Below are 27,686 nucleotides of genomic sequence, written 5' to 3' on the forward strand. Positions count from 1 at the left end.
TGAAGTGCTTTTGGGAAAATGGTTGTGGAGATTTGGGTATGAGAGAGAAGCGTTATGGAGAAGGGTTATAAGGGTTAAATATGGAACTAAGGAGGGAGATTGGTGCTGTAATTCTGTTCAAGGCTCCTATGGGGTGAGTTTATGGAAAACTATTAGTAGTGGTTGGTCTACTTTTTCTTGCTACATTCTGTTTCAGGTTGGAGATGGGACTAGAGTGAAATTTTGGCATGATGTTTGGTGTGGAGATAATCCATTGATTGTGTGTTTTCCGGATTTATTTAGAATCAGCAATGATAAGGAGGCTTATGTGGCTAATCTCATGCAGCTTCCTAATGGAGTTCTTTTTTGGGACTTGGAATTCTTGCGGGGAATTCATGATAGGGAATCAAAATCTGTCTGTTTTTTGGGATGTTATAAATGGAGTCTTGTTGAGAGGTATTGGTAAGGATAAGATGTGTTAGACGCCTACTAAGAGCAGGGGCTTTGAGGTAATCAGTTATTATCAGGCTTAGTTGGGTGTATGTACTCAATCCTTTCCTCTGAGAAGTATTTGGAAGCAAAAGGTTCCTTCTAAAGTCCCTTTTTTTGTTTAGACTGTAGCTTTGGAAACTATTTTGACTATTGATAATTTACGTTAAGAAGAAGGTAAAAGAAGGTATTGATTCTAGATTGGTGTTATATGTGCAAAAGTAATGGAGAATTGGTAGGTCATCTTTTATTACATTGTCCTATTGTTTTTGAGTTTTGGTCTATGGTGTTCACCTGGATTGGTATCTACTGGGCAATGCCAAAGACTATGGTTGAGCTCCTTGCATGTTGGCAAGGAAACTTTGGTCATCATCATAATGGTGTTATCTGGATGACTGTCCCTCATTGTTTGATGTGCTGCATTTGATGAGAGAGAAACAACCGGTGTTTTGAAGATTTTGAAAGGAGTATAGCCGATTTAAAACTGTTCTTTTTTAAAACTCTATCGGATTGAATGTCTATCATAGGAGGTCATTCTATTTTTTCGGTCTATGATTTGATGGACGCTTGTAACTTATGTATTTGATTGTTTTGGTCCCCTGTTGTATACTTTTTGTATACTTGGGTGACTCCTTCTTATGACTTTGAATAAAATTTTCTTTACTAATAAAAAAGAAAAAGAAAAAAAAAGTGTGTTGTGTGAGTGTGTGTTGAGTCCTCCATCGGGGCATATAGTGGGTTGACCTAGGCCTTCTTAACCACTACAAGGAGTCTCAATTGAGAGTAGAGCAGTCCAAACAAAAGGGTGATGCATGTGAAACAAAAGGGCACGTGTGACATCATGCAGGTGCCTATTTTCGTGTTCAGCAAAACCATTTTATTGAGGTTTATGGGGACAAGTTGTTTAATGTATGAGATCTTTATTAGATAAAGGTGAATGATGTCTTGGAGACATTATTTAGCATGGACATTAAGTCATAATTATTTTTCATTAAAAAAATCAAGTCATTAGAGAAATCATCAACAAAAGTAATAAAGTAAAACAATTTATTTGACATAAAAAAAGAAACCCAAACATCAGAGTGTACTATCTTAAATGGTGCAGAATCTTGGCTATAGTGAGTAGTTTTTCCCTTGGAAAAGCATTTGGAAGCAGAAGATTTCCTCTAGGGTGGCTTTCTTTGTATGGACCACTACCTTGGGGAAATGTTTGACAATTGACAATTTAAGGAAAAGAAAGGTTGGCATTTTGGATTGGTATTACATGTGCAAATGTAATTGTGAAACTGTTGACCATCTATTCTTTCATTGCCAAATTGCTTTGGAGTTGTGGGATATGGTGTTTGGTTTATTTGGAGTTTATTGGGTTATGCCAATGTCTGTTGTTGGGCTATTTGCTTGCTGGCAAGGTCGATTTGGTTGCCATCGTTATGGAGAAATATGGATGGTTCTTTATTGTTTGATGTGGTGTATTTGGAAGGAGAGTAATAGTAGGTGTTTTGAAAACAATGAGCGTTCCATGCCTAACCTCAAGCTTCTATTTTTCAGAACTTTATTGGACTGGTTCTCTGTGTGGAGAAACCATCATTTTTTGTCTATTTTGGATTTACTTGATTTTTGTAATATTTGTTTTTGATATGTTCACCCATGTATACTCCCTGTGTACTTGGGTGTCTCTCTCTTTTTAATATCAATGAATCTTTATTATTTATCAAAAAAAAATTTAACGAACTTCACAAGATAGAGAAAAGATGTGATCTAGACTTTCTATTTGATGCTTCAAGGGAGACAAAGATGGGTGAACAATATCCCTGGAGAAGAGGGGTGTGATAAGATATGATGGAGATAGAAGTGGTAGTTTTGATGTTCATTTTTATTACGGGGATATTTGGGATACTAATGCAAATTCCTTCCCTTGGAGGAGTATTTGGTGTGTTAAGACTCCAAGGAGGGTTTCATTCTTTGCCTGGACATATGCTTGAGGGAAGATTCTTAGTTGTGATAATCTCATCAAGAAAGGTTTTTCTTTTGTTGGTTGGTGCTGTATGTGTTGGTGCAATGGGGAGACATGGATCATTTTATTGATGTATTGCAATATTTCATGTGTTTTGTGGAGCTTCATCTTTAGAGCGTTTGGTATTCAGATTCAATGGGTGTAGAAATAGCCTCACTTTTGAGGATGCAGGAAGCTCAATTATGACCATAGAATCATTGATGATTAGAATTTTGTTCCACTGGTCTCATGCATAAGTTCTTACAAGTAGCAAATCTTTTAGACTTAAAAGAATCGCTTTACTTTTGTGCATAATCTTTTACCGTGTGTTTGGATGAAGAATTTGTTGATTACATGGAAATTTCAAAATGATGGGATTTACACTCCAATTATAATGTCCCATCATTCACAAAGTTCATTGTTTGGACATGACACTTGAATTTTAAATTTCCTCAAAAAAAAAAAAAAAAAAAAAAAAAAATTTTAATCTTTAATTTTTTATTATTAATTTTGTTCATTAGACATTACTGGACTCCACTATCCTTCCCCAAAGAAATGTCTCAAAGACTGGATAAGAACAAAGTAAAAGTTGGAAAAATATGAAAAGAAAAGAAGAATAAGTGAGAAGGGGAACGATGGAGGGGATTTCTTTTAAGATTTATAAAGAATAATTGTACCTTAGCTTGGTTTTCTCGTAACGAGAAACACCAAGTTGTGAAAAGAAAGGAGGGCTTGTTGGGTTTATATACTAAGAGAGGAAATGATGTTGGAGGAGTGGCTGTTTGGGGGATTAGTTGTCTTTAACTCGTCTGATGAAGATTACCAATCTAGACCCGCCCAATGAAGATGAAGATCATCAAAAATTGCTTCTGTGGAAGCAAAGGACTTCCGACAGTGGCTAGTTGACAAAGCCCCACAATGACCATGTTTGAGAGTAGGGATTAGAGGTCTATTGATGGAGGAGGCAATGGGAAGACAGATTTATTATATTTTATTTGATTTTATGTATCAAGGGCAGTTTTGTAATTTCATAATATTCTTGAATGGGCTGTGCTAACAGCCTATTAGATCTTCTTTTGGGCTTTATTTTAAGTTTGGTTATTTAGTTGGGCTTAGTAGTAAAAGCCTGTGTCCAAGTCCAAGTCTTATTGGGTTTTAAGAAATCCTAGTTCAACTAGGATTAGGTATTAGTATCCTGTTTAAAGAGTTGTAGTACTTTATATTGAGTTGGTTAATAATGAATGTTTTTAGAATTTAAGAGCTATGAAGCTTTCTTATGATTTGTGTGATGCAACCTTCTTTGAGGTGTGATGCCAAGGAACCCTAGATGTGATGCCAAAAATTTATCTATTTTCTTTAATTTTACTATTCACGATTACTATTAACATCACTGTTCACAGCTACCCAAATCTTGATTTTCACCTTTGTCTTCATTCTGAAACCCTACTAATCCTTGTCCCCTTTGGAAACCCTATAATCCTTATTATTTTCTAGCTTATTCCCCACCAAAACCTAACCCTAATTCTTCAAAACCCAGGCTATACCAGATCTGCCCTGGTGTTCTAAATCAGAGTTGTTGTTCCCCCTTGTCCTACGTCATCTACGGGTCTGTGATTTTTTTTTTTCTTTTTCCCTGGGTGTGGGTTTGTGATTTGAGTAGAGGTATGTGGGTCTTTGATTTTTGGAAAGATTTGATAGAAGAGAGGAGAGAAATTGCAAATGACAACTCTACAGGTGGAATTTGTTGCCAGAATTTTGGCTTTATAAATTCCGCCTAAAATTCGAGCAGAATTTTGAACTTATCTTGTTTTAGCCAAACTCAGAATTTGGGTTTACTAGAATTTAAAATGATGGCTTTATCACAAATCTTGGCTACAAATTCTGCATGCAAACACACAGTTAGGGTACTTTGTGTTCATTATGTGTGCACCAAGTAGTCAATTCCCTTAATAAAATACGATTACTTATCTAATAATAATAATTTGACGGAGTCTGGTGGTAGTTTTGTGCTCAATGGTGGGCCCCCTTCCTGATTTTTAATCTTAGGGAGGATATTGGAATTGACCCTATAGTTTATGATGGAAAAATGCAATTTATATTTACATTTTCTTGGATGGTTAATTTCCTAATATTTTGGATCTTTATAATTAATGTTTTACATGAATAGAATTAAAGATTTTAAACTATTTTTGTTATGGGCTTTCAGGTACTAATTTGACTCAGCGATTTAGTGATCAATTTAGTCCTATGATGATTGGTCAAAATATGTCATGGTCATCATCAGATTCCACCATTATCCGCATGCCTCTGTCACCAGAATGCATGAAAGATGGATTTGAGAGTGGATTAAAAAGAATAAAGCAAATAACTGACAGATTTTTGGAGCATGCATCTAGAGCACTTCTATTCTTAAAGTCAATTCTACAGGTATTAATGGTTATGGATGATTTTACCTAATCAGTAAGGTATATTAAATGTTTAGCAATTGGTTATAACATATAATCTTGGGATATATCTCCCATGTTTTTGTCATGTTAGAAAAGAGGAAAGAAAGAATATGGAATTATTAGCTGAGGATCAGATTGGACAGCACTTAGCAACAGTTTGAGTTTTATTGGATGACGAAATTACCCTTTTATTTATAATAACACTGTCACTTATAAACTCCTTCACAGAAAGTGTTCCTAATATGTTGATTGCCCCTTCATTATATCTTCTCTGACCTTCTCCATGGATACTTAATACTTATGTTTGTGGCCTTAGCTTTTGATGGCCTTTGTTTCCTACTACAATCTTAAGCTATTAACATCGTACATATCTTGCTGATCATTATGAATGGTCCCTTTCTTAAAAGATTAAGATTGAATAGTACCATCATGAATCAAAATTAGGTCTAAATCAATCAGAACCATATATACGTTCACCACATCTGTCCTAATCTAATCTAAAATGTGACATTCAATACCTTGTTCTAACCCATATTAAACAGTGCTCTTTCTGGCCCAAAATATATGGACTTCCAAAGAAAGAACTATTCCATTTAACTTCCTATATTATCCTTATATTTTTATCCCACCTTTTGCCGATGAGATTTAGCTCAAATGACACCTCCTTCCCTTGTTAGGGCAAGATAGAGGGTACAGTATATTGGGTGAACCCACATATTTTCAAATTTGAATCATCTTCTCTTGATCCACCTAAGGGAATTTTAGGAAGATTGTGGTTGAGAGAGCTCTGTAAGAGAAGTGGCTTTTATGGGCTTGTCTTGTTTTGTCCGTGACTAGCAACGAATCCTAATTCAAATAGGATTGGGAATAAGAGGCGATTGGCTTGCTTATAAAAGCAAGGAGTGGGTGCTGCTTAGAGAAAGAGAGACAACCAAGAGAGAGGGAGCTGTGCATAGAGAGGAAAATAGAGACGAGAAAGCAAAGTGCTACCGCTTTTGAGAGAAATAATTAGTGTGTGAGAGAAGAAAACAAGGAGATTTTCTTTAGCCGTGAGACTTACACGAGGATTTATTATTGAATTTGGTGAATCTCAAGTTAGGCTTAAACTTTGAGAATTATTGTAATTTTTTTGATAATAGTTAAATTATTCGGAGTTTGTCACATGGTTTTTGCTTTCATGGAGAAAAGGTTTTCCATGTAAATATTTGTGTTCTAGTGTGATTGCTATTTTGGATTGATAGTTTTGGTGATAATTATTTGGGACCCAATAAGTGGTATCATAACATAGGTTTAAGTGGAAGCGATGGCCAGAGAAGAAGGAAAGACATCGAGAATTGAGAAGTTTGATGGAGTAGACTTTGGGTATTGGAGGATGTAGATAAAAGATTATCTCTATTGGAAGAAGTTGCATTTGCCTCTTTTGGGGAAGAAACCTGATACTACGAAAGATGAATGAAATTTTCTTGATATATAAGTATTGGGAGTTATTCGATTAACTCTGTCAAAATTAGTTGCACGCAATGTTATGAAGGAGAAGACCACAGTGGATCTAATGAAGGCTTTGTCTAGTATATATGAAAAGTTATCGGCTAACAACAAGGTGCATCTGATGAAGAAGTTGTTCAATCTGAAGAAGGCAGAAGACACTCCTTTAGTGCAACATTTGAATGAGTTCAATACGATCACAAATCAATTATCCTCCATGGAAATTGATTTTGAAGATGAGATTTGTTTATTGATTGTTTTGGTTTTTTTACCAAACAGTTGGGAGGCAATAAGAATGGCAGTAAGCAATTTTGTAGGGAAAAATAAACTCAATTATAATGATAACGCAAGAGAGATGCGAGTATAGACAATGCACAAGATCAAGCTTCTGTCACGGAAAACAAGAGCAGAGGTAGAAGCAGAGGACCTAATGATCTAGTTAAATCCAATAATAGGTCACAATCAAGAGATGGATCTCAGTTTAAGGATACTAGAGAATGCTTTTTTGTGGAAAAAAAGGATCACATAAGAGGAAATTTTTGGCATTGGAATAAAGAATAAATTGAAGATAAAGATGAAAAGAACGATAGTGAGAAAAATACTACAGCTGCTATGATTGCTAAGGACATTGTGGTGCCCTCTGTTGAAGAGCAAAAGTATGAGTCTGTTGCTAATAATGATGTTTAGTGGGTTGTTAATTTGACAGCCTCCCACCATGTTATCCCTACAAAAGGGTTTTTCTCCACGTACAAAGCATGGGCCTTTGGTATAGTGAAGATGGGTAATTGTAGTTATTCGAAAATTGTGGGAATTGGTGATATGTGCATCAAAACCAAAGTTGGTAGCACCATGATGTTGAAGGATGTGCGATATATTCTAGATTTAAGGATGAATGTATTTTTTACATTGTCTATGGATCAAGCGGGTTATTGTAACTACCTTGGAAATGGAAGACGAAAACTTATTAAGGGATCGTTGGTTATTGTAAGAGGGCATGCTTGTTGCACCATGTAAGAGACTCATGTGAATGCCTATAAGAAGAAGTTCAATGAGATAAAAGATTTTGAGAAAACTCCACAGTTGAGAGTTAGGATTGATGGCGATGATACCAAGAGAGAAATTCTCTTTGCCTGATAGTGTTTCAGATGAGGAAGTGATAGGTGATGAAGAATATGAAAATGCTAAGGCTATATGGGATGATGAAATGAAAGACCTTGGAGGTCTTGAGAAGGGGGAGCAATATCCTCCATTAGAGATTGTTGAACCTCATGAGAATAGGACTACTAGAGAACGTCAAATTGTTAGCTTTGAAAATAATTGGACTTCTAATGAGGGCGAGCCAAGAGATTGGATTAAGGATATCCAAGATGAAATTAATTATTTGGGAATGAAATGTATTGACATTGATAAGGTGTTTTCAGTGAAGGTGAAGATTCCATTTTAGCTCACCAACCAATTCTCTTAATGCCGTGTGTATATTAGGACGATGTGCATGATGGAACTTCTTTAATAGACCTCCGTTTAAACTATTAAAAAAATAAAAAAGAGACTAGTTTATTCAGAAGAAAAAGGAACCAAACTTGATTCTCTAATTTATCTTGTTTGCTAGGAGTGTATGTTACTTCTTAAAAGATGAAACAATCGTTGTTTTATGATCTCCTTCAACAATTTATTTATTATTTTCTTTTAATATTGTCTTTTGATTGCATATTATCTGTAAGTTTTATATATTAACAGGTATCACTCTCAACATGGGACAAAGGAAACCCACAGCCATGTCAGGATTATTCAGTTTTTGTTGAATCATCATCTGCTAATATGAGGAATCCTTTCCCAGAAAAGAAGTGGAGGAAGTTCCAAATATCAAGGTTATTTGGAAGCTCAAGTGCTGCAATAAAATTGCACATAATAGATGTGAACATTTTCCAAGGAGGAACTAAAGTTGTTGATCAATGGCTTGTTGCCCTCAGCCTGGGTTCTGGGCAAACAAGAAACATGGCTCTTGATAGGTATGTTTGAAAGTGAAGTGTGTATAAGGCTTTCTCCTTTAATGTCACTGTACTTTTGAGTTGAAACATGAATTTTATGTATATTTTTCTATACGATCTATTAAAAGATATGCTATTCTTTATGTCATAAAGGATAGTGAAGATGAATATCATAGATAATGCTAACTGCTTGACTTTTGATAAGGAAACTTGTAATTATAGAACTTTCAGCATCCCTGTTGTAATATCATTCTTTCAGTTGAGCACTTGCGAATCAGTATTTACAGTAATAAGCATAAGTTTGCTATCAAGAATTGCATGTGCCCTTGCTTACTTACAAATAGAACTTCTTGTTTCTCTTTTCTGTTTGAATATTTTTTTCTTAAATTCATATTCTCTCTGTGCTAATTACTCTCCAACCTACTTTTGTATACGGGAATTCATCTCCTGTTCATTACACTTTCATGAAGGATAATTTCTCCCCTCATTGAGTAGAATTTTAGTGGTTTAGTTATTAATTACTTTGAAATCAAGGTTAGAACGTTCAGTTTATTCTACAGTGCATTCTCCCTGGCCTATTGGTCCTTTACCAAAATTGAGGTAACATGTGATTATTTCCAAATTCATTCATTGGTGCAAAGAAATTGTTGCTAGTCTCTTGGTTTTTGTGTGTCCTCCCTCCTTATTTTCTTCTTTTTACATTCCATTTCAAACCATTTGTTGGTGGCTGTAATTAACTTTCTTGCATCCTAACTATTATCCAGCTTCAACCTGAGACAAAATTAACTAATTAGGATAATTATCCCACCCTTTGTAATTCCCAAAATGAATCTGAACATTCTCTGAATTAACGTGGTTGATGGCATCATTTTATTCTTGCAGGCGATATCTGGCACACAACTTGACTCCTGTTGCTGGAGTTGCAGCACATATTTCCCGAGATGGCCATCCAACTGATGTTTATTTAACAAGTTCCATAATGTCTCCTCTTCCTTTGTCTGGTGCGGTGGATATTCCTGTCACTGTCTTCGGATGTTTCCTTGTGTGTCATAATCGAGGTCGTTTTCTATTTAAACATCAAGACCGGCAAGCTTTGGTAGTGGCACAGCCTGATCCTGGAAATCACTTAATTGAAGCTTGGAACAGAGAGCTGATGGCTTGTGTTCGTGATTCCTACATTGAAATGATATTGGAAATCCAAAAGATAAGAAGGGACCCTTTGAGTTCTGCAATTGAGTCAAATGCAGCTTATGCAATTAGTCTGTCTTTGAAGGCCTATGGAGATCAAATTTATTCCTTCTGGCCGAGGACTAGCAAGAACACCTTGATTAATCAAAGTAGCAATGGAAAAAATTCAGTTTCAACTGAGATGCTAAAAGCAGATTGGGAATGCCTAATTGAACAGGTAATAAAGCCTTTCTATGCTCATACTATCAATCTTCCTGTGTGGCAGCTGTACTCGGGAAATTTAGTCAAGGCCGAAGAGGGGATGTTTCTTTCACAACCAGGGAATGGGGTGGGTGATAATTTGCTTCCAGGTACAGTTTGCAGCTTTGTGAAGGAGCATTATCCAGTATTTTCAGTACCATGGGAGTTGGTAACTGAGATACAAGCCGTGGGGGCAACAGTTCGAGAAATTAAACCTAAGATGGTTCGAGATCTTCTAAGGGCTTCTTTAACATCTATTGTTCTTCGATCAGTTGATACTTATGTGGATGTTCTTGAGTATTGCTTGTCGGATATTCAGCTCCCAGTAACATCTAATTTTAATGAAGATGATGCATCGCCTAACCCTGTTAACTCCAATTCTATTAATAGGCCATCTGCTTTAGTCCCTTATAGGCGTAGTTTTCCTGGGTTGTCTACTGAGGGTGCAGTTAGCTCTGGAGATGCTCTTGAAATGGTGACAAGTTTGGGGAAGGCTATATTTGATTTTGGCCGGGTAGTTGTTGAAGACATTGGTAGAACTGGAGGGCCATTAGTTCAAAGGAATACCATTGGTAGTAGCAGTAATAGCAGCTGTGGAAGTGTAAACCAGAAGCTTTTATCAATAGTTGCTGAGCTTAATGGTTTACCATGTCCAACTGCAACAAATCATCTAACAAAGTTGGGGGTTACTGAACTTTGGTATGGAGACAAGGAGCAGCAGGCACTAATGAGTCCTTTAGCAGCAAAGTTTATCCATCCCAAAATATTGGATAGATCAATCTTGGCTGATTTTCTTTCAAATCCTGCTCTTCAGACATTATTAAAAATACAGAATTTTTCTCTTCACTTACTTGCCAGTCATATGAAGCTGATTTTCCATGCTGACTGGGTGAGTCATGTAATGGGTTCAAATATGGCTCCTTGGTTCTCGTGGGAGAAAACATCAAGTTCTGGTGGTGAAGGCGGCCCTTCCCCTGAATGGATAAGACTCTTTTGGAAAATTTTCAGTTCATCTCCAGAAGACCTCTCTCTCTTTTCTGATTGGCCCTTGATTCCTGCTTTTCTTGGTAGGCCAATCTTATGCCGTGTAAGGGAGTGTCATTTGGTCTTCATTCCACCGTCAGTTACTGATCCAGGCTCAGCAGATGGTGTCTTGGAAATGGGTGCAACAGGAAGAGATCCAACAATGTTACTGATGAATCTCACTTCTGATTCTAGATTACTTCAGTCCTATGTTTTGGCCTTTGAAGTATCCAGAACCAAATACCCTTGGTTGTTGTCACTGTTGAACCACTGTAATATACCCATTTATGATATAACTTTCATGGACTGTGCTGCTTCATGCAATTGCCTCCCCATTCCTTCCCAATCATTAGGGCAAGTTATTGCTTCCAAGCTTGTGGCAGCTAAACAAGCTGGCTATTTCCCAGAACTTACTTCCCTTTCAACTTCAGATCGAGATGAACTTTTTACCCTTTTTGCTAATGATTTCTTTTCTAATAGCTCTAATTACAAAAATGAAGAACTTGAAGTTTTGTGTTCTCTACCTATATATAAAACAGTTGTGGGATCATACACACAGTTGCACAGAGAAGATCAATGTATGATCTCTTCAAATTCATTCCTCAAACCATATGATGAGCACTGCCTCGCTTATTCCACAGATTCAATTGAATGTTCATTACTTCGAGCACTTGAGGTACCTGAGTTGAATGATCAACAAATTTTGACAAGGTTTGGGTTGCCAGGATTTGAGAGAAAACCTCAGTCTGAACAGGAGGATATATTAATTTATCTTTACACGAATTGGCCAGATCTTCAGGTTGATTCTTCTTTAATTGAAGCTTTGAAGGAGACTAAATTTGTGAGGAATGCTGTTGAATTTTCGACAGATCTGTTTAGACCCAAGGATCTCTTTGATCCCACTGATGCTTTATTAACATCTGTTTTCATTGGTGAGAGAAAAAACTTTCCAGGAGAAAGGTTCAGTACAGATGGGTGGCTTCGCATTTTGAGGAAAATTGGCCTTCGAACTGCAACCGAAGCAGATGTAATACTTGAATGTGCCAAGAGAGTAGAGTTTCTTGGAAGTGAATGCATGAAATCTGGGAATTTGGATGATTTTGAGTTGGACATAACCAACTCTCAAAATGAAGTGTCTATGGAAATATGGTCATTAGCAGGATCTGTAGTTGAAGCAATTTTCACAAACTTTGCCGTACTTTATGGAAACAACTTCTGTAATCTCCTTGGCAATATTGCATGCATACCTGCTGAACATGGCTTGCCAAATTTTGGAGGCAAGAAAGGTGGCAGGAGAGTGCTTACTTCATATAGTGAAGCAATTCTGTCAAAGGATTGGCCTCTAGCTTGGAGTTGTGCCCCCATTCTCTCTAGACAGGCTATTGTTCCTCCTGAGTACTCTTGGGGAGCATTACACCTCAGGAGCCCTCCAGCTTTTTCCGCAGTTCTAAAACACTTGAAGGTCAGATGCTCAACTCCCTTATATTTTCATCCAAGATTACTAGTGATGCAAATAAGCATCAAGCTAATACAAATGTGCCCCAGATTATTGGAAGAAGCGGTGGTGAAGATACACTTGCTCACTGGCCAACTACTTCAGGCATGATGTCCATTGATGAGGCTTGTTGTGAAGTTTTAAAATATCTGGATAAGGTTTGGGGTTCCCTTTCTTCTTCAGGTAGATTTCTGTTCTTTTCTATTGATTTATTATTATGTTTTTAGGGAAAATTTAGATCAATGGGCCTTCATTTATTTCCACATATAACAGTAAGTCTTTTAACAATTTAGGCCCTTCAATACGATTAGCACCTCTTATGCAAGTGATGATAATGCAGGAAATATAAATTGAATGCTTCTTTTTATTGTGTTAAATTACCAATTCTCCCAAAATTTTAAGCTATTTAGGATATGGTAAATTTAATCATTCAACCACATACTTCTAACATATTGAAATAATTACTTTTTTGGCTCATACATCTAGCAATATTCACTGTGCAAATGCAACAGATATATGTATCATTCTGCTTTCCTAATATAAGCAAACTATGGAAGATGTCCATCTTCATGATTTATAGATTTATTTGAATGGATTGGATCTATAAACTATCTTGCTGTTGGATGTGAAAATGGGTGAGGTCCCTTCAATTTCTATGGTTCCTCACTCTATCATAGTTTATTATTTAAAATATATATATATATATATTTGTACAGTGCTATTTAATACCATTGCTTTGGCCAAATGGGTTTCTTAATATTTTTTTACAGTGCTGTTTAATTCCATTACCTAGTCAAAGTGGGTTGCTTAATATTACAACCAAATGCTTAAATAGAAACTGCATGGTGTCTGGCCATTGATGCTGGATTAGTTATTTGAATTTGTTTACTAGTAAACTAGTAATTTGTTGACATCACCATTTCATCTCTCCTTCTTTGTCTTTTTCAGTCTGTATGCGTAACTTTTTATGCTGGTCGTGGTAGAAGTTACAGAAATTCTCTTATTCCATTCCACACCTAAGCCTTAACTATTTCCTTGTGGCTTTTTGAATTAAGTGCATGTTGCTAGAGGGCCATCCAAATTGGTATATTGCTCATCTTCCATGATCGTTTGCTAATGATTCTAGTTGTTGAAGGATTTGGTGATTGGTATGACATAAGATAAATCCCCCATGGACATAGATGCAAGAAGAAGATGGCCAACCGGTGGTCTTATGGATGCAGCCCACTACTATTTGTGCCTAAGGCCTAATCTATTAATGTCTAGGAATTAAATTGCTTTTCTTACTAGGTTAGAAGAATTAGTTCCTTTTCTTACTAGGATATTTGAGTTTATATAGCTATGTGCTTCAGAAGATGAATTTCTTCTAAATTAACTCTTATCCCTTGAGTGGATTCCTTTGGGTGACAAGTTTTGGTTTCTGTATCTTTTTGGGTGGTGATATTTTGTATCCTACTGAGTGGTGAGCCAATTCAGTTTTGTATGCTTAGCAAAATTCCTTTGAGTGGTGATATCTATTCCCTTTGGGTTTGCTTTGGTAGTGAGCTTACCTATCCTTTTAATACTTGAGTGTTTTTCTTATTTCATATAACCAAAAAATATTTAAAAAAAATATGCATCCACCCCTCCCTTATTTATCATATCAGATAAGTTTGATTTGCCCCATACTTTTCTAGTATCATATACCAATAGTCATTTTTCTAGGTTTCATCTTATCCCCATTGGGCATGTCTCAGACCCACAAAAGGTTGGGGAAAATGTAGATTGGCCTGAGCCCTAAACATTAAGGACATCAGAATATTTTATGGACCCTCCTTTTACTGGAGGTTCATCCGCCGTTACTGATTGTATGAGGGATAGGCTGTGAGGGGTATAGTTGTTGCAGCTACTAAGGGGCCGTTTGGTAACGTTGTTCTGGTAACGTTATTTGTATTTTTTGGAAATACGTGTGGATGAAAAAGTGTATGGAACCATGTGTAATGTGTTTAAAAACTGAAAAGTGTTGCTTAAAATGCCATACCAAACGGCCCCTAATATTAGGGACAGGTTGTTCTTTTTTTTAAGAGAAGCTTCTCCCAGATCCTTGGTCAGAATTTCTTCTTTTGTGAGATCATGAACATAGCGTTTTAACTCTTTGTATTGGTTGTTTTTTAACTCAGTCTTTTGATTGTTTGTTTGTTTTGTTTTGTTTTTTGACCTTTAAAGTAATTTCTTGTTCAACTTACTTCTCCATAGATAGATGTGGAGAATATTGCAATGGCGAGAAATCAGGTCTCGCTGAATTAAATCTGGTACTTTAAGGGTCATGAAATAGCTGAAGTTCTCATCATTTTGATTGTCAATTATAATATCATTAAAAAAAAAAAGAAAAAAGAAATTTTATGCAGATACAACTCCGTTAATAAATAAATAAATAAATATATATATATATATATTATTAATTTTTCTTTCATGCAGATATAATGGAGTTGCAGAGAGTGGCATTTCTGCCTGCTGCAAATGGAACGCGTTTGGTGAAGGCAAACTCTCTTTTTGTGCATCTGACAATTAACTTGTCCCCATTTGCATTTGAACTTCCTTCTTTATATCTTCCTTTCGTAAAGATTCTCAAGGATTTGGGACTTCAGGATGTTCTATCAGATGCTTCTGCAAAAGATCTCCTTTTAAATCTTCAGAAAGCTTGTGGATATCAGCGTTTAAATCCAAATGAACTCCGTGCCGTGATGGAAATTTTGGACTTTGTCTGTGATGAGACTGTTGAGTCTAATTGTTCTATCTGGAAATCAGAAGCAATAGTCCCAGATGATGGCTGCAGACTTGTGCATGCAAAATCCTGTGTATATATTGATGCTTTTGGCTCCCAATTTGTCAAATGCATCGACACTTCTAGGTTAAGATTCGTTCACCCAGATCTTCCAGACAGAATAAGTGCAGTCCTGGATATCAAAAAGCTTTCTGATGTAGTCATAGAGGTAGCTGATGTTCTAAAAGTCCTTTTATTCTCAGTGTCTTGTTTCTTTTTCTTTTTCTTTTTCTTTCTTTCATACTGATTTGGAAAAATCTGCATCTGTTTGTAGGAACTAGATCCTGGGGAACATTTACAGACTTTGGAATACATTGGATTGGTTCCACTTGCAGCCATCAGAGAGAAGCTTTTAAGCAGATCATTTCAGTTTGCTGTACAGACTGTTGTAAATAGTATGGCTGGTCACATTGCTGCAATTAGTAGTTTAACTTTAGAAACCATACAAAATTCACTAGAATGTGTTGCAGCGAAGCTGCAGTTTGTTAAGTGCCTCCATACTCATTTTTTGCTCCTTCCAAACTCTGTCAGCATTACAAGTACAACTAAGGATTCCAGGATTCCAGAGTGGGAGGATGACTCCCAATATCGAACCCTTTACTTTGTTAGCAGGTCAAATGCCTGTTTTCTAGTCGCTGAACCGCCAGCCTATATATCCATTTTTGATGTTGTTGCAATTGTTGTGAGCCAGGTTTTAGGCTCTCCAACCCTATTACCCATCGGATCTTTATTGTCCTGTCCTGTAGGCTGTGAATCTGCAATTATTGATGTTTTGAAGCTTTGTGCTGAGAAGAAAGAACCCACAAGTGGAATTGCTAGTTTGATAGGCATGGAAATATTGCCTCAAGATGCTCTACAAGTACAATTTCACCCATTAAGACCTTTTTATGCTGGAGAAATTGTGGCTTGGCGATCACACAACGGAGAAAAGTTGAAATATGGTCGGGTTCCAGAGGATGTTAGGCCATTTGCAGGCCAAGCACTATATAGATTCAAAGTGGAAATTGCACCAGGGCTGACTCAGCCTCTTATTTCTTCACAAGTTTTCTCATTCAGGAGCATATCAATGGGAAATGATGCTTCCTCAGAAACCTTGCTGAATAGTTCCCACACAGTAATTGATAGCAGGACTCAAATTGAGGTGCCTGAAAGTTCTGGTGGGGGAAGACCAAGATCCCAGGTTTGGCCTCTCTGTGTCTATCACTTTTATGTATAAATGGTTATTGCTTTTTGTTTTTATTTTTCTCCTTCTCTTGGAAGAAACCTGTTTTGGAGAAAACATATGTATCGGGTTATTAAAATTAACCCTAACATATAACATATTATTGATATATATATATATATATGTATATATATCAATATATATATATGCACACACACACACAATGAGTTTATTCTTTTGCCTCTAGCTTTATACTCATAACACTCCCCCTCAAGCTGGAGAGTATATATCATACAATCCTAGCTTTTTACATAATAAACTCAAACGAGTCTTACATAAAGCTTTGCTAAACATATCAACAATTTGAACTCTTGTAGAAAACATACAGAGTAGCAATTACACCATCTTCTATTTTCTCGAGTAATATGACACTTACTTCTATATGCTTAGTTTGCTCAGGGAACACAAGATTGGAGGCAATGTGAATTGCTGCTTGATTATCACAATGCATAGTCATAGGCAACTTCACAACAAATTTTAATTTCTCAAGTAAATGCTTAATCCACGTAAGCTCACATGATGTGTGTGCCATAGCTCTATACTCGGCTGCTGCACTAGATCTGGCAACAATAGTTTGTTTCTTACTTTTCCAAGTAATCAGGTTTCCTCCTAGAAAAGTTCAATATCCAGTAGTGGATTTTCTATATGATGGTGATCTTGATCCGCATTAGTATAGGCTTCTAGTCATAGGTGACCATTAACTTTATAGAAAAGACTGCGGTCTAGATGTGCTCTAAGATACCTCACAATTCGAATAACTGCCTCCCAATGTGGAAGGCGAGGATCTTTCATATATTGGCTCAAAAAATTGACGGCAAATAATAAATTTGGGTGAGTAATGGTGAGATAGTTTAGTTTATCAACCAAACAACGGTCTCTCTCCAGATTAGATATCAGCTCCCCCTGATCTTCAATCTTCATACAATTTGACATTAGGATCTATAGGAGTCTCCATTGGTTTAGATCCTAACAAGACAGTTTCTTCCAAAATATCCAACGCATACTTTCTTTTTGATAGATTGATGCATTATTTAGATCATGCTAACTCACCAAGAAATAACGAAGTTTACCCAGATCTTTAGTTTGAAATGAGTTTTAAAGGAATCTCTTCAAATCATCAATACCCTTCTTGTCATCACTAATATCATCAACATATACCATCAGTGAAGTCTTTCCTCTTGCAAAGGTATGAGAAATCACAAAGTGATTAGAATAGCAACGCCATAATCCAAACTTTAATGCTGCTTTACTGTATTTACCAAATCAATCTTTTGTAGATTGTTTAAGACCATGCACACTTTTTTAGACTCCCCCTGAGCAACAAACCTGCGAGGTTGCTCCATATATACCTCTTCCTTCAAATTGCCATTCAAGAAGGCATTTTTAACATCTAACTAAAACAGTGGCCAACTCTATTAGAAGCCAAGGAGATCAAAATCTGAATAGAAGAAGTTTTAGCAACAGATGAGAATGTCTCTGAATGGTCGACACCATATGTTTGGGTATACCCTTTGGCAACCAAGTGAGCCTCTAAACGCTCAATAGAACCATCAAACAAGTACTTCACAATATACACCCAATGACAGACAACAGTAATATTCCTTGGAGGAAGAGTAATCAAAGACCAAGTACGCTTACCTTAGCGTAGAGCAATTGGAAGAGAGTCAGGATCAAGAGGCAGATCACTAGGCAGGGAAGAAGTCTCTATTGGAGGTTTTTGCCAGTGACGATATGCCTAGAGTGGTTTCTAAGAAGGAGATTTAGTATGAGACACAGGTGGTAAGTGAGGAAGGCAAGGAGGAAAACTGTTACTACCAACCGAAGGAGAGAAATAGAATTGAGACTCATCAAATGTGATATCAACACTAATGAAATGACAACGAAGAGTAGGTGAATAACTTCTGTATCCCTTCTAAGTATGAGAATACCCAAGAAAAAAACACATTAAATTGATCTAGGATCAAGTTTATCACTTCCTGGACCTAAGATATGAACATAGCACACACAACCAAAGATCTTGGGAGATAGATGAAACAAAGGTGCATTAGGAGAAAGCACAGTATAAGGGATTTGACCACCTAGGACAATGAATGGCATGCGATTAATCAGGTGACAGGTAGTTAGAGTAGCATCACTCCGATATGATTTAGGAACACGCATATGAAACAATAAGGCACGAGTGACTTCTAAGAAATGACGCATTTTGCATTCAGCAACTCCATTTTGTTGTGGAGTACGGGGGCATGAATATTGGTGAATTATATGGTCATCAAAAAATTGAGACAAAGATGTATGAAAATATTCATGAGCATTATCAGATCGAAAAATATGAAGTGAAGCGTTAAATTGAGTCTTTATTTCTATAAAAATTGATTTGAAAATTGAGTACAATTCAGACATTTCTTTCATAAGATAAAAATAAGTGACCCTAGAATAATCACAACAAAAATGACAAAATATCTACGTCTTTATTGGACCCCAAATATCAAAATGAACTAAATGAAAAGGACTACTAACACGACTCTCACGCCTAGAGACAAAAGGCACCCTATGGTGTTTACCCAATTGACATGCTTCACATTGTGACAATGATGCTGAAGAGGTGAGATAGACAAGTGAGAAACTACTAAACTGGAAGAACCACACTGAGCACCACACTAATCTAGGTAGTAAAGTCTACAGGCTTAATGCCTTCCACCAAGAATCTTCCTCGTCTTGAGACAGGGGGGTTCGCTCATATATAAGACAGAAGAGAGAGAAAGATTAGGATTGAGATTGGCAGTGCCCAAACTAGAAACAGTAGTGGCTGAGCCATCTGCCAAAGTAACATTGGAAAGACTGCTAGAGTGGTCAAGATTAGAGATTAAACCTAAGGTACCTATCATATGATCAGTAGCACTTGACCTAATTGATCTAAGGTTCTTGAGTGGTAAGACAAGTAGTGGAAGTACCTTGGTGAGCCAAAGTAGTTGTAGAACTAGACTGAATAGAGTTAGAATGCATAGGCAGGATGCGATGGTACTCTTCCTCAGGAATAGAGATGACTCTGGATGATGGTGGAAGTGACTGTGAAGGCAGTTCTTCAATTTGAAAACTAGCTCACTAAGGGTTTACTATACAACTTCCAACAAAAGTCTGCTGCATGATTCTCACAATAATAATAAGTGCACTTATGAAAGCCATGTTCACGTCCCGCGACCTTCTTGGTCATGACCTCCATGGTAGTACTCCCCATAGAAGTGGCAAAGGTAGATTTATCACTAGAAGGTAATGCATCACTACTAGAAAAAGGGAATGTAGCTGTACTAGAGTCGTCAGATAATGTTGCCTGTCTAAGTCTACCAAAAACTTCGCTCAATGAAGGGAGGTCTTGACTAGCTAAAATTTGTGATTTTACTGGATCCAAAATGTTAGGCAATCCAAAGAGGAAGTGAGCAATATTCATAGAATCTCGTTGTTTCTTCATAGTTTTAACATCAGAGGAGATGGGCTGATAAATATTGAGTTCTTCACATATACCCTTAAACTTGTTATAATAGTCTTCCAAAAACAAATCACTAAGACTCAAGGTGAAATAATTTTGATGAAGATCATAAATTCGCTTCAAATTGTTAACTCTAGAGTAAAGCTCCTTGGCCTGTTCCCAAACAAGTTTAGTAGTTGGTAAGAAAACCAAATTACAACTGATCTTAGACTCCATGCTATTCCATAAGTAACCCTTATTTTGTGCATCTTTGGCTCTCCAATTTGCATGTTTAGAGTTCGTAGATACAAAGGGTTCATTAATCACCTAATCAAACTTCTTTCTACCAAGAAGAAACACTTCAATTGCCTGGGCCCACTGAGCATAATTACTTCCATTAAGACAAATGGAAGTAATTGATAACATATTTAGAGACAAGAAATAATTAGTGGCTGAACACCATTTTTGGTTTCCATAGCTGCCATTTGATCAACAAACTCACAATAAATAAGAAACTAGTGGACCTAAAGCCAACTAACTACAAATAAAAAAAAAAAAAAAAAAAAAAAATTCAACACCAAAAAATTCCAATAATCGGCAAGTCCAAAGACCATTCACCACAGCCACTCCAACAAATCCAACAAATCTTCTCAGAGACATAAACAACACCAAACCAGCACTGGGTATGGATCAAACCACAAATAAAGTCCCAGCAAAGATTACCCAAAAAAGATCAAATCATACAAACAGAAGTTGAATCAACATTCCTCTGTCACCACAGCCACACAAACAATTCCATAGCAATGTGAAATATTTAAACTCAGCACTTTTAACCAACCCAAGGCTACCCAACAAAGAACATAGAGAGGCCAATGAGTAGAAAATAAAGACAGATCGGTACCCAAGGCTGGAATTCCAGCGGCCGTGCAAAGTCGGAGCTACGGCTGGTGGTGAAAAAATGTGCAAGTGGGTCACTGGAGGAAGAAGACTAGAACCATGATGATGTCGCTGTCAGGCGACAACAAAACAGTGATGCGCGAATCATGTGGTCACTGGTTGGTGGTTGTCGGCAGCGGAAAGTGGGTGGGTGGTGGCTGTGGGGTTAACAGAAGAGAATGGCTATGTTTTGGAGAAAACATATGTTTTGGGTTATTAAAATTAACCCTAACATATAACATATTATTGATATATATATATATATATATATAGGTATACATTGAGTTTACTCTTTTGCCCCTAGCTTTATATACTCATAACAAGGCCTTATGCTGCTGCTGCAATTAGAAAGAAAGCAACTTATCCAGATGATTCTGCAACAATGTCATCCACCTCTGTACATGTATTCTAGTTCAAGACTACTTGATACATAGATTGATCATATCAGAGTAATGGATGTCAAATATGACTCCCATTTAGTCATCATAAACCATACAGAAAATTTTACTTTCGTCTTGGGTTATTTTGGTTTAATTACCCCCTTTTTTTTTAATTTGTTCTATGTATTTGCTATACTCAATTACCAATCTCTTATTCCCATGCTTGTATACTATCTAGTTTAGCTACAGTTTGTAGAAAACACAGACTTTATAGGCTTTGGAATGGAATTTTTTCGTCATTTTCTTTATAGGCTTTAAGACTTTATTGACTTTGTAGGCTCTGGTATAGAAACTTAAATGTGGAGTTGGAAGTAGCGGCTTCTTGCTCATCAACTACTTAAAATATTTGATTCCTCCATATTTGATAATTATGGAGGAATCATTGTCATAAGTCATGTATTGAGCCTGGGTCTTGTTTGATTGAGCTCATGCTGTTGGACTTTCCGGTACTTTTTCAATGGTCAGATGTCATACACCTTAAACTGAAGGTTTTCTTTGTGGACAGCTGCAGCCTGGTAAAGAACTTCAGTTTGGCAGAGTCTCAGCTGCAGAACTGGTGCAGGCAGTTCATGAGATGCTTTCTGCAGCTGGGATCAACATGGATGTGGAGCAGCAGTCTCTATTGCACAGAACCATAACCTTGCAAGAACAATTACAGGACTCTCGGGCAGCATTTTTACTTGAGCAGGTTTGTAGCTTGCAGTTTTAAATTATATCCTTTGTCATCCATAGTTTGAGTATACAATGGTAGGAGCACATATGTGACTTTTTCGAAATAATAATGTTTAAGTTAGATATCAGGGAGTAGCCACATGTAGGTTGTCATATAATTTTATAAGCTGAACCACCAGTCATTCAGCTTTGCCCATAATGTGGTACTGAGTGAAAAAATGTTTGAATATTCCTACTTAATATATGTTTATAGTTTTGATTTTCTTTGGATCTATAAATGACTTTGCCTGGACATTATTAGGGCCTGCCTGGAGATATAAATCTGGGATTCCTAAACTCGAACTACCTTAATCTAAATGTTTAGAAACATGTGGGATATAAATCTGGGATTCCTAAATGAATGTTTAGAAACATATGGAATGAAACACAGCATTTCAATACAACTGATTAATAAAATCATTTGGAAGATAAGATTTTTGGGTTGCATATCAATAAGATTGTTAAATATGGGGACTATTGATTGTCAAATCTTTTGATTGCTTAATTCTACTAAATATTTGTCATTTTTTGGAACAATAACGCAGGAAAAGGCTGATGTTGCTGCAAAAGAAGCTGATTCAGCAAAGGCGGCATGGATTTGTCGAGTTTGTTTGAGTGCTGAAGTCAATATGACAATAGTTCCCTGTGGCCATGTACTTTGTCGTAGATGCTCTTCTGCAGTTTCCAAGTGTCCCTTTTGTAGGCTCCAGGTCACAAAAACTATGAGAATTTTTCGGCCCTGACAACCCCCGATTCCTTGGAAAGGGGGTGTGTTCTTATATAATAGTGTTAGAGATTTATGTCCATGAAACTGGGATCTTCTCACCTCATTTTTACAGAAGGTGTGACGTGATGTGCAAGACATTGGGGGAAAATGACTGAAGCAGGCGAAGTTAATTTCCCTTAGTTTAATTGAGGAACTGATTCTCAATTTGTTTATATTAATAGAATTTGTAGCTATGTTTTTTCAATGTTATTTGTTCATTCTGTCCTTTGCATATAGTATAGTGGCGTTATTTGTCAATTTAAGAAACTGGAAATTGATGCCTTGTATAGTTAAAATTATTGACTAATCGAAGCATTTGGTGTACATAAACCCACCAATACCATGCAGTGCATTTTCTCGTTCGTGCTATACCATTAAGTTTTACTTTAGCGGCTTTCTATTTTCTTCTCAAAAAATAAAAAAAATAAAAAAATAATTATAATAGAAGTTTTACATTAGACATTAACATCCTTCTTCAAAAAAAAATGTGCATTTTGTATCACCAAAGACTACTTTATCTATTTTACATAACCATTTTCACCAAAGATTACTTTATCTATTTTACATAACCATTTTCACAATACAACTTACATCCCATTCTTAATTTTTTTATATATTATATTAAAATCACAGTTTTAAAAACCAGTATGGTCAAAGAACTAGAAATGGAGTGGTTCTCAATTTTATGCTTTGGTTGGGTTGGACCAATGATGTTATAAAAAATTAATTAATAATTTTAAAATGATAAAAATAGTTAATAAAATATATAATAATTCTATTACTTATAATATTATGTTAAAATATATATATATATTGTGGGGCCAGAAAATCGGGTAGCCTCGGTCCACTTCAAACCAGGCCCAAATGGCCTACGCCGAGGATGACCCTGTCCTCAGTCGTTCGAAACCTCAGAAAAACACGAAGGCCGCCCCACCACAGGACTCTTCGAATATCCGAGGAGGAGAAGGGCCCGGTGCCACGCGTCGGCGGCAGAAGCACGGCGAAGGAGCGAGCCCTGGGTGGACTGTCACCTCTGCATTGAATACGCTCACTTGACCCTCCTGTTGTGCTTGAAAATTGATAACTTTTAATCCACATCATTAATAGTAGATTTGATTGTTGACATGAGCAATTGGCCAAATCAAATCAATTTTTGTGTCTTGTTATACTGGTAGAAAAGTTAATAGAATGGCTTTAGTTTGGACAGGTAAGATGTTCACATTTTCTTCCTTTCCTTTTTCAGAACGGTTTCTAGTGGTATTAGTGGTGCAAGCTATTACACAGGAACTTTTAATACTGTGAATCGCTCTCCAGATGGACGGTATGTTGCTGTCTCAAGCCGTGGTAACTTCTATCTTACATGGGAGCCTGGACAGGTGAGGTCCTTCTCTGTTCTGATGCCATAGGGCTTTCCTACTCTTTACATAATGCTGTTACATGAGGCTTGCCTGCTTTTAAACCCAAATCAGATGCATTTTAAGGAGGGTTCTTTTTTTTTTTCACTGTTAGAAACATGAACATCTCGATAAATATTCCTAGTCTTGAGTGTAATATGTGATGAAACTCCAATGAGTTGTTTCATTCAGTGCAGTACTTGTCCAAGTGAGCAGCAATGTTGTTGCCCATTCGTATTTAGCATTATTATCTGAGGTTGTATGAATTGGTTTAATGCAAGAAGAGCATAACCTTAGAGGGGATTTGTTACAAACTGGAATAAAACGATAAAAATTCAATTGGCTTAGTCATTTACATAGGGACACATACTCTTCTCTTACTTTGTGAAGATGCAATTGAGTTATTTTTGACTAATCACATTAAAAATTCAATTAGTCGAGTTGAAATTTTAGTTTCAGTTGAGTCAAATTGTACTTAGAATTTCTATTTAGATCCTCACCTCAAATTTTGATATATTAGATCCTCACCTATTGTATGTCAGTCATCCACATTAGAGTAGGTGAGTAGTTATGATATTGTATATATATATATATATATATATCCATTCATCCCATTTTATTTTTACCTAAAATAAAAAAGTTGTCATTGATTTCCTTTCATTAGTTGCCTGTGTAAGTCATAGTTAAATTTATTGTGTTCTGTGGCTATTTATGTAAATGAGTACTGAGCTTCAAGTTTCATTTAAGGAAGTGCACTCAGATAGATAATCATTGCTTTTTGAAATTTTCAGCCGTTCTGGCAGCCACATAACAGAGCAGTTGCAAGGAGAATTCAGAACATGGGATGGAGAGCTGATGGTGGTCTTTGGCTTCTAGTTCGTGGAGGGGGACTTTATCTTAGCAAAGGCACAGGGGTAAGTAATGTGGGGATATCTTGTTCGTTAAGTTGTCCAATATATTTTAGATAAGAAATTTTATTTGTGTGCATGTGGTGATTTTCTATTGCTGTCATATTTTATTTGATGTAGCCTTATTCGGCTGCATCGTTCTGGTTATGTTGTATGGTCATCAGTGGGGATGTATTTTTATTAGAAATTTCTAGTTTATAGGAGGGAAATGGAATTTTGAGTTGAAAAAAGATGATTACATTCTGGAGGAAAAAAGGTTCAGTTGACTAACAACATGGGAAAGTGAAGATTTAATTTCTATGAACAAGCAAGTTGCCACTAGGAAAAGGCAAAGGAGCTTATCTTTATCCATTTAGTGATTGTCTCTGAGGGCATAAAGGTGAAAATACAAAAAGCAGAGGATCTGATAACTATCTGTTGGTTTGGTTACGAATGTCTTTGTCACTTTGTCAACTTAAAATAAGAGAGAGAGTGTGTATGTGTCTTGTTCTGCGAAGTACCAAAAAAATAACTCCAAGTACAACTGGTGAGTTTTCTTTATGCTATTCTCTTTGTACTTTTCCTAGGCTGAACGGCTGTCTGATTATAGGATTACTGGAGATATCTTACTCTAAATGCTAGGGACAAAGGGGAATGGAGCCATATCACTGAGTGCGCTTTTTGGACACAGGCCCTATTTATATTGGCACAGGACCAGGACTTGGAGTTAGCATGAATTCCTTAATAGCTAAAATATCATACTTGGACAGGGGTTTGATTTATTGCTTAGACGTTTAAAGAGTTCTATGTGATTATTATCGATATACACTGTTGTTCATCATTCTAGAATGATATAATTCATGGACATGGCATATACTATGGTGTGCTTTATTGATGCAGTGAGATAGTCACAAGAAGTAGAACATGTCTACTACTATGGTATGCTAGGCATGGAATTAAGCTGAAATAAAAGGAAATTTTCCCAAAAACTGAAAATTGAGAAAATTACCAGAAGAATACTACAAACTCTAGGAAACATCTTAGAACTGACAGAAACTTTTTCTAACTTTTAAAACCAAAATCAGGAGGAAACGTTACCATAAAAAATGGAGGCCTAAACATAGGAATTTGGCCAAAAAGTGGCATAGGGCACAACCGTAAGACAATGAATTATTCCCTACACATCATTTCCCTTAAGGTTACCAAATTTCACGCTATTCTGCTACTGGAGGATTTCTATTGGTGCCCTTTCACTTTCCCAATTTCTTCCATTGCAAATTATCAGCTCTGGCTTGTCTGTTCTACATCATTTATGTACATTTACTATTTTTTTCCAGTTGTCAAGTTTGTGTCGTTGAATGTTATATTCTTTATATGGGTCTCTGGTACATTGATTTTGATGCAATTCTTTGCTTGTCGTTCTACTTCACCCCTCCACTTTCTCCTTTAATTGCTTATTGATGGATGTAGCAATTTTTAATTTTTTTTTTAGGTAACAGAAGAGTTTGAAGAAGTTTCAGTTCAAAGCCGGGGTTTTGGCATTCTTGATATTGGGTACCGATCAGAGGTAACAATTTTCTCATTAGGTGGTGGTGTTATGATTATGTGCAGATCTTCAATGTCTTGAAATAAAATTAGAGTATGATCCGTATTATCTACTTTGCAATCAATATTTTTCAAATGAAGAGTAATTCTAATAAAGTCATGGATGATCAGAAACGGGTGTACCTTCTTTCATTTGAAAGCTGTATATAGCATTACTTCATGTACAAATGATTTATGAGAGATTCTATGTACAAATGGGTGGTTATGTATCAACTATTTAAACCAAAACCACAATCCCGCAACTGTCCTTCCTCTCTACAACCCCTCATAGAACTCATCTGCTAGAGACAACTGAATTGTACCATGTGTTTGTTCCAAGAGAACTTTTTCCTCATCTTGTAACTGTACTGGTAAAGCATCCTTGCCCTTTAGTACTCTCAGTAATCCTTATTGCACTAATAAAGTATGCATCTTTATATGCCATTAATCAAAAGCATTTTTCCCTTCAAATTTTCCTGTCTTGAATTTTTCTTTTCACAAAATATTTGTTGTCTAGCAAAAACTTAAGTAGCCCTATAATATCAGCTTCATCATTTGTTGTTGTCAGCAGAAAACAAACTTGTTAGCTGCGTAGATCCACCTACGACCTTCTACATACTGGAAAGCATTGATTTGATACTGGCTAGCTAAAACAGCATTCTCTTTTACAAGCTCCCATTGCACTATGTAATCCTCACAAAATTCAGATGGACAACATTTTCTTGAAATATCTAAATAAGTACGGTGGCACATTTAAGCTAGGGTGACATATATCTTTCACCTCTCTGAGGATATTAGACTCAGTAAACTCAATCAAAAGTCACATAAATGGCTGATGCCCTGAGGTTGAGGCCTAGTGGCAAAGGCTTACTCCTATATGATTTGGTTGGGGTCAACATGTTGAGATTGAAACCTCAAGGGTACAATGTTGGTTTATCAGGAAATCCACCCTGGTGGGCTTGAGGTTAAACTCTAGTTGAACCCACCAGAGGGAACACCTGCCGCCCCACATCCGTGTCTAGGACCTTCAAGCATTGATTCCTCAGCATGTTAGTGTTGTTGTGGACATGCCTATGCAGGATCTTCCAGGGAATGGTTGTCTCTCCTCCCCACACCCCCCCCCCCCCCCCTCCCCCCCCCCCCCCCCTCCCCC

General features: G+C 36.6%; 2 protein-coding genes across 2 annotated transcripts in view; both read left to right on the forward strand.

Moving 5' to 3' along the window:
• LOC112034549 (uncharacterized) overlaps nucleotides 1-23,030 on the forward strand; it is a 62,943-nt gene extending 39,913 nt beyond the window's left edge. Inside the window, exons 6-13 of the mRNA XM_024067362.2 lie at nucleotides 4,668-4,888; nucleotides 8,131-8,402; nucleotides 9,264-12,294; nucleotides 12,378-12,510; nucleotides 14,785-15,299; nucleotides 15,405-16,310; nucleotides 21,697-21,879; nucleotides 22,448-23,030. Of these exons, the coding sequence (XP_023923130.1) occupies nucleotides 4,668-4,888; nucleotides 8,131-8,402; nucleotides 9,264-12,294; nucleotides 12,378-12,510; nucleotides 14,785-15,299; nucleotides 15,405-16,310; nucleotides 21,697-21,879; nucleotides 22,448-22,645 (5,459 nt within the window). The 3' untranslated portion in view covers nucleotides 22,646-23,030. The remainder of the gene's footprint in view (nucleotides 1-4,667; nucleotides 4,889-8,130; nucleotides 8,403-9,263; nucleotides 12,295-12,377; nucleotides 12,511-14,784; nucleotides 15,300-15,404; nucleotides 16,311-21,696; nucleotides 21,880-22,447) is intronic.
• Nucleotides 23,031-23,532: 502 nt separating this feature from the next.
• The window catches only part of LOC136068821 (photosystem II stability/assembly factor HCF136, chloroplastic-like), an 18,051-nt gene continuing 13,897 nt past the window's right edge, over nucleotides 23,533-27,686 (forward strand). Inside the window, exons 1-4 of the mRNA XM_065776534.1 lie at nucleotides 23,533-23,687; nucleotides 23,912-24,044; nucleotides 24,854-24,976; nucleotides 26,442-26,516. Coding sequence (XP_065632606.1) covers nucleotides 23,533-23,687; nucleotides 23,912-24,044; nucleotides 24,854-24,976; nucleotides 26,442-26,516 — 486 coding nt within the window. The remainder of the gene's footprint in view (nucleotides 23,688-23,911; nucleotides 24,045-24,853; nucleotides 24,977-26,441; nucleotides 26,517-27,686) is intronic.

Source organism: Quercus suber, unplaced genomic scaffold (assembly GCF_002906115.3).
Source record: "Quercus suber isolate HL8 unplaced genomic scaffold, Cork oak 2.0 scaffold_136, whole genome shotgun sequence".
NCBI classification, from domain to species: domain Eukaryota; kingdom Viridiplantae; phylum Streptophyta; class Magnoliopsida; order Fagales; family Fagaceae; genus Quercus; species Quercus suber.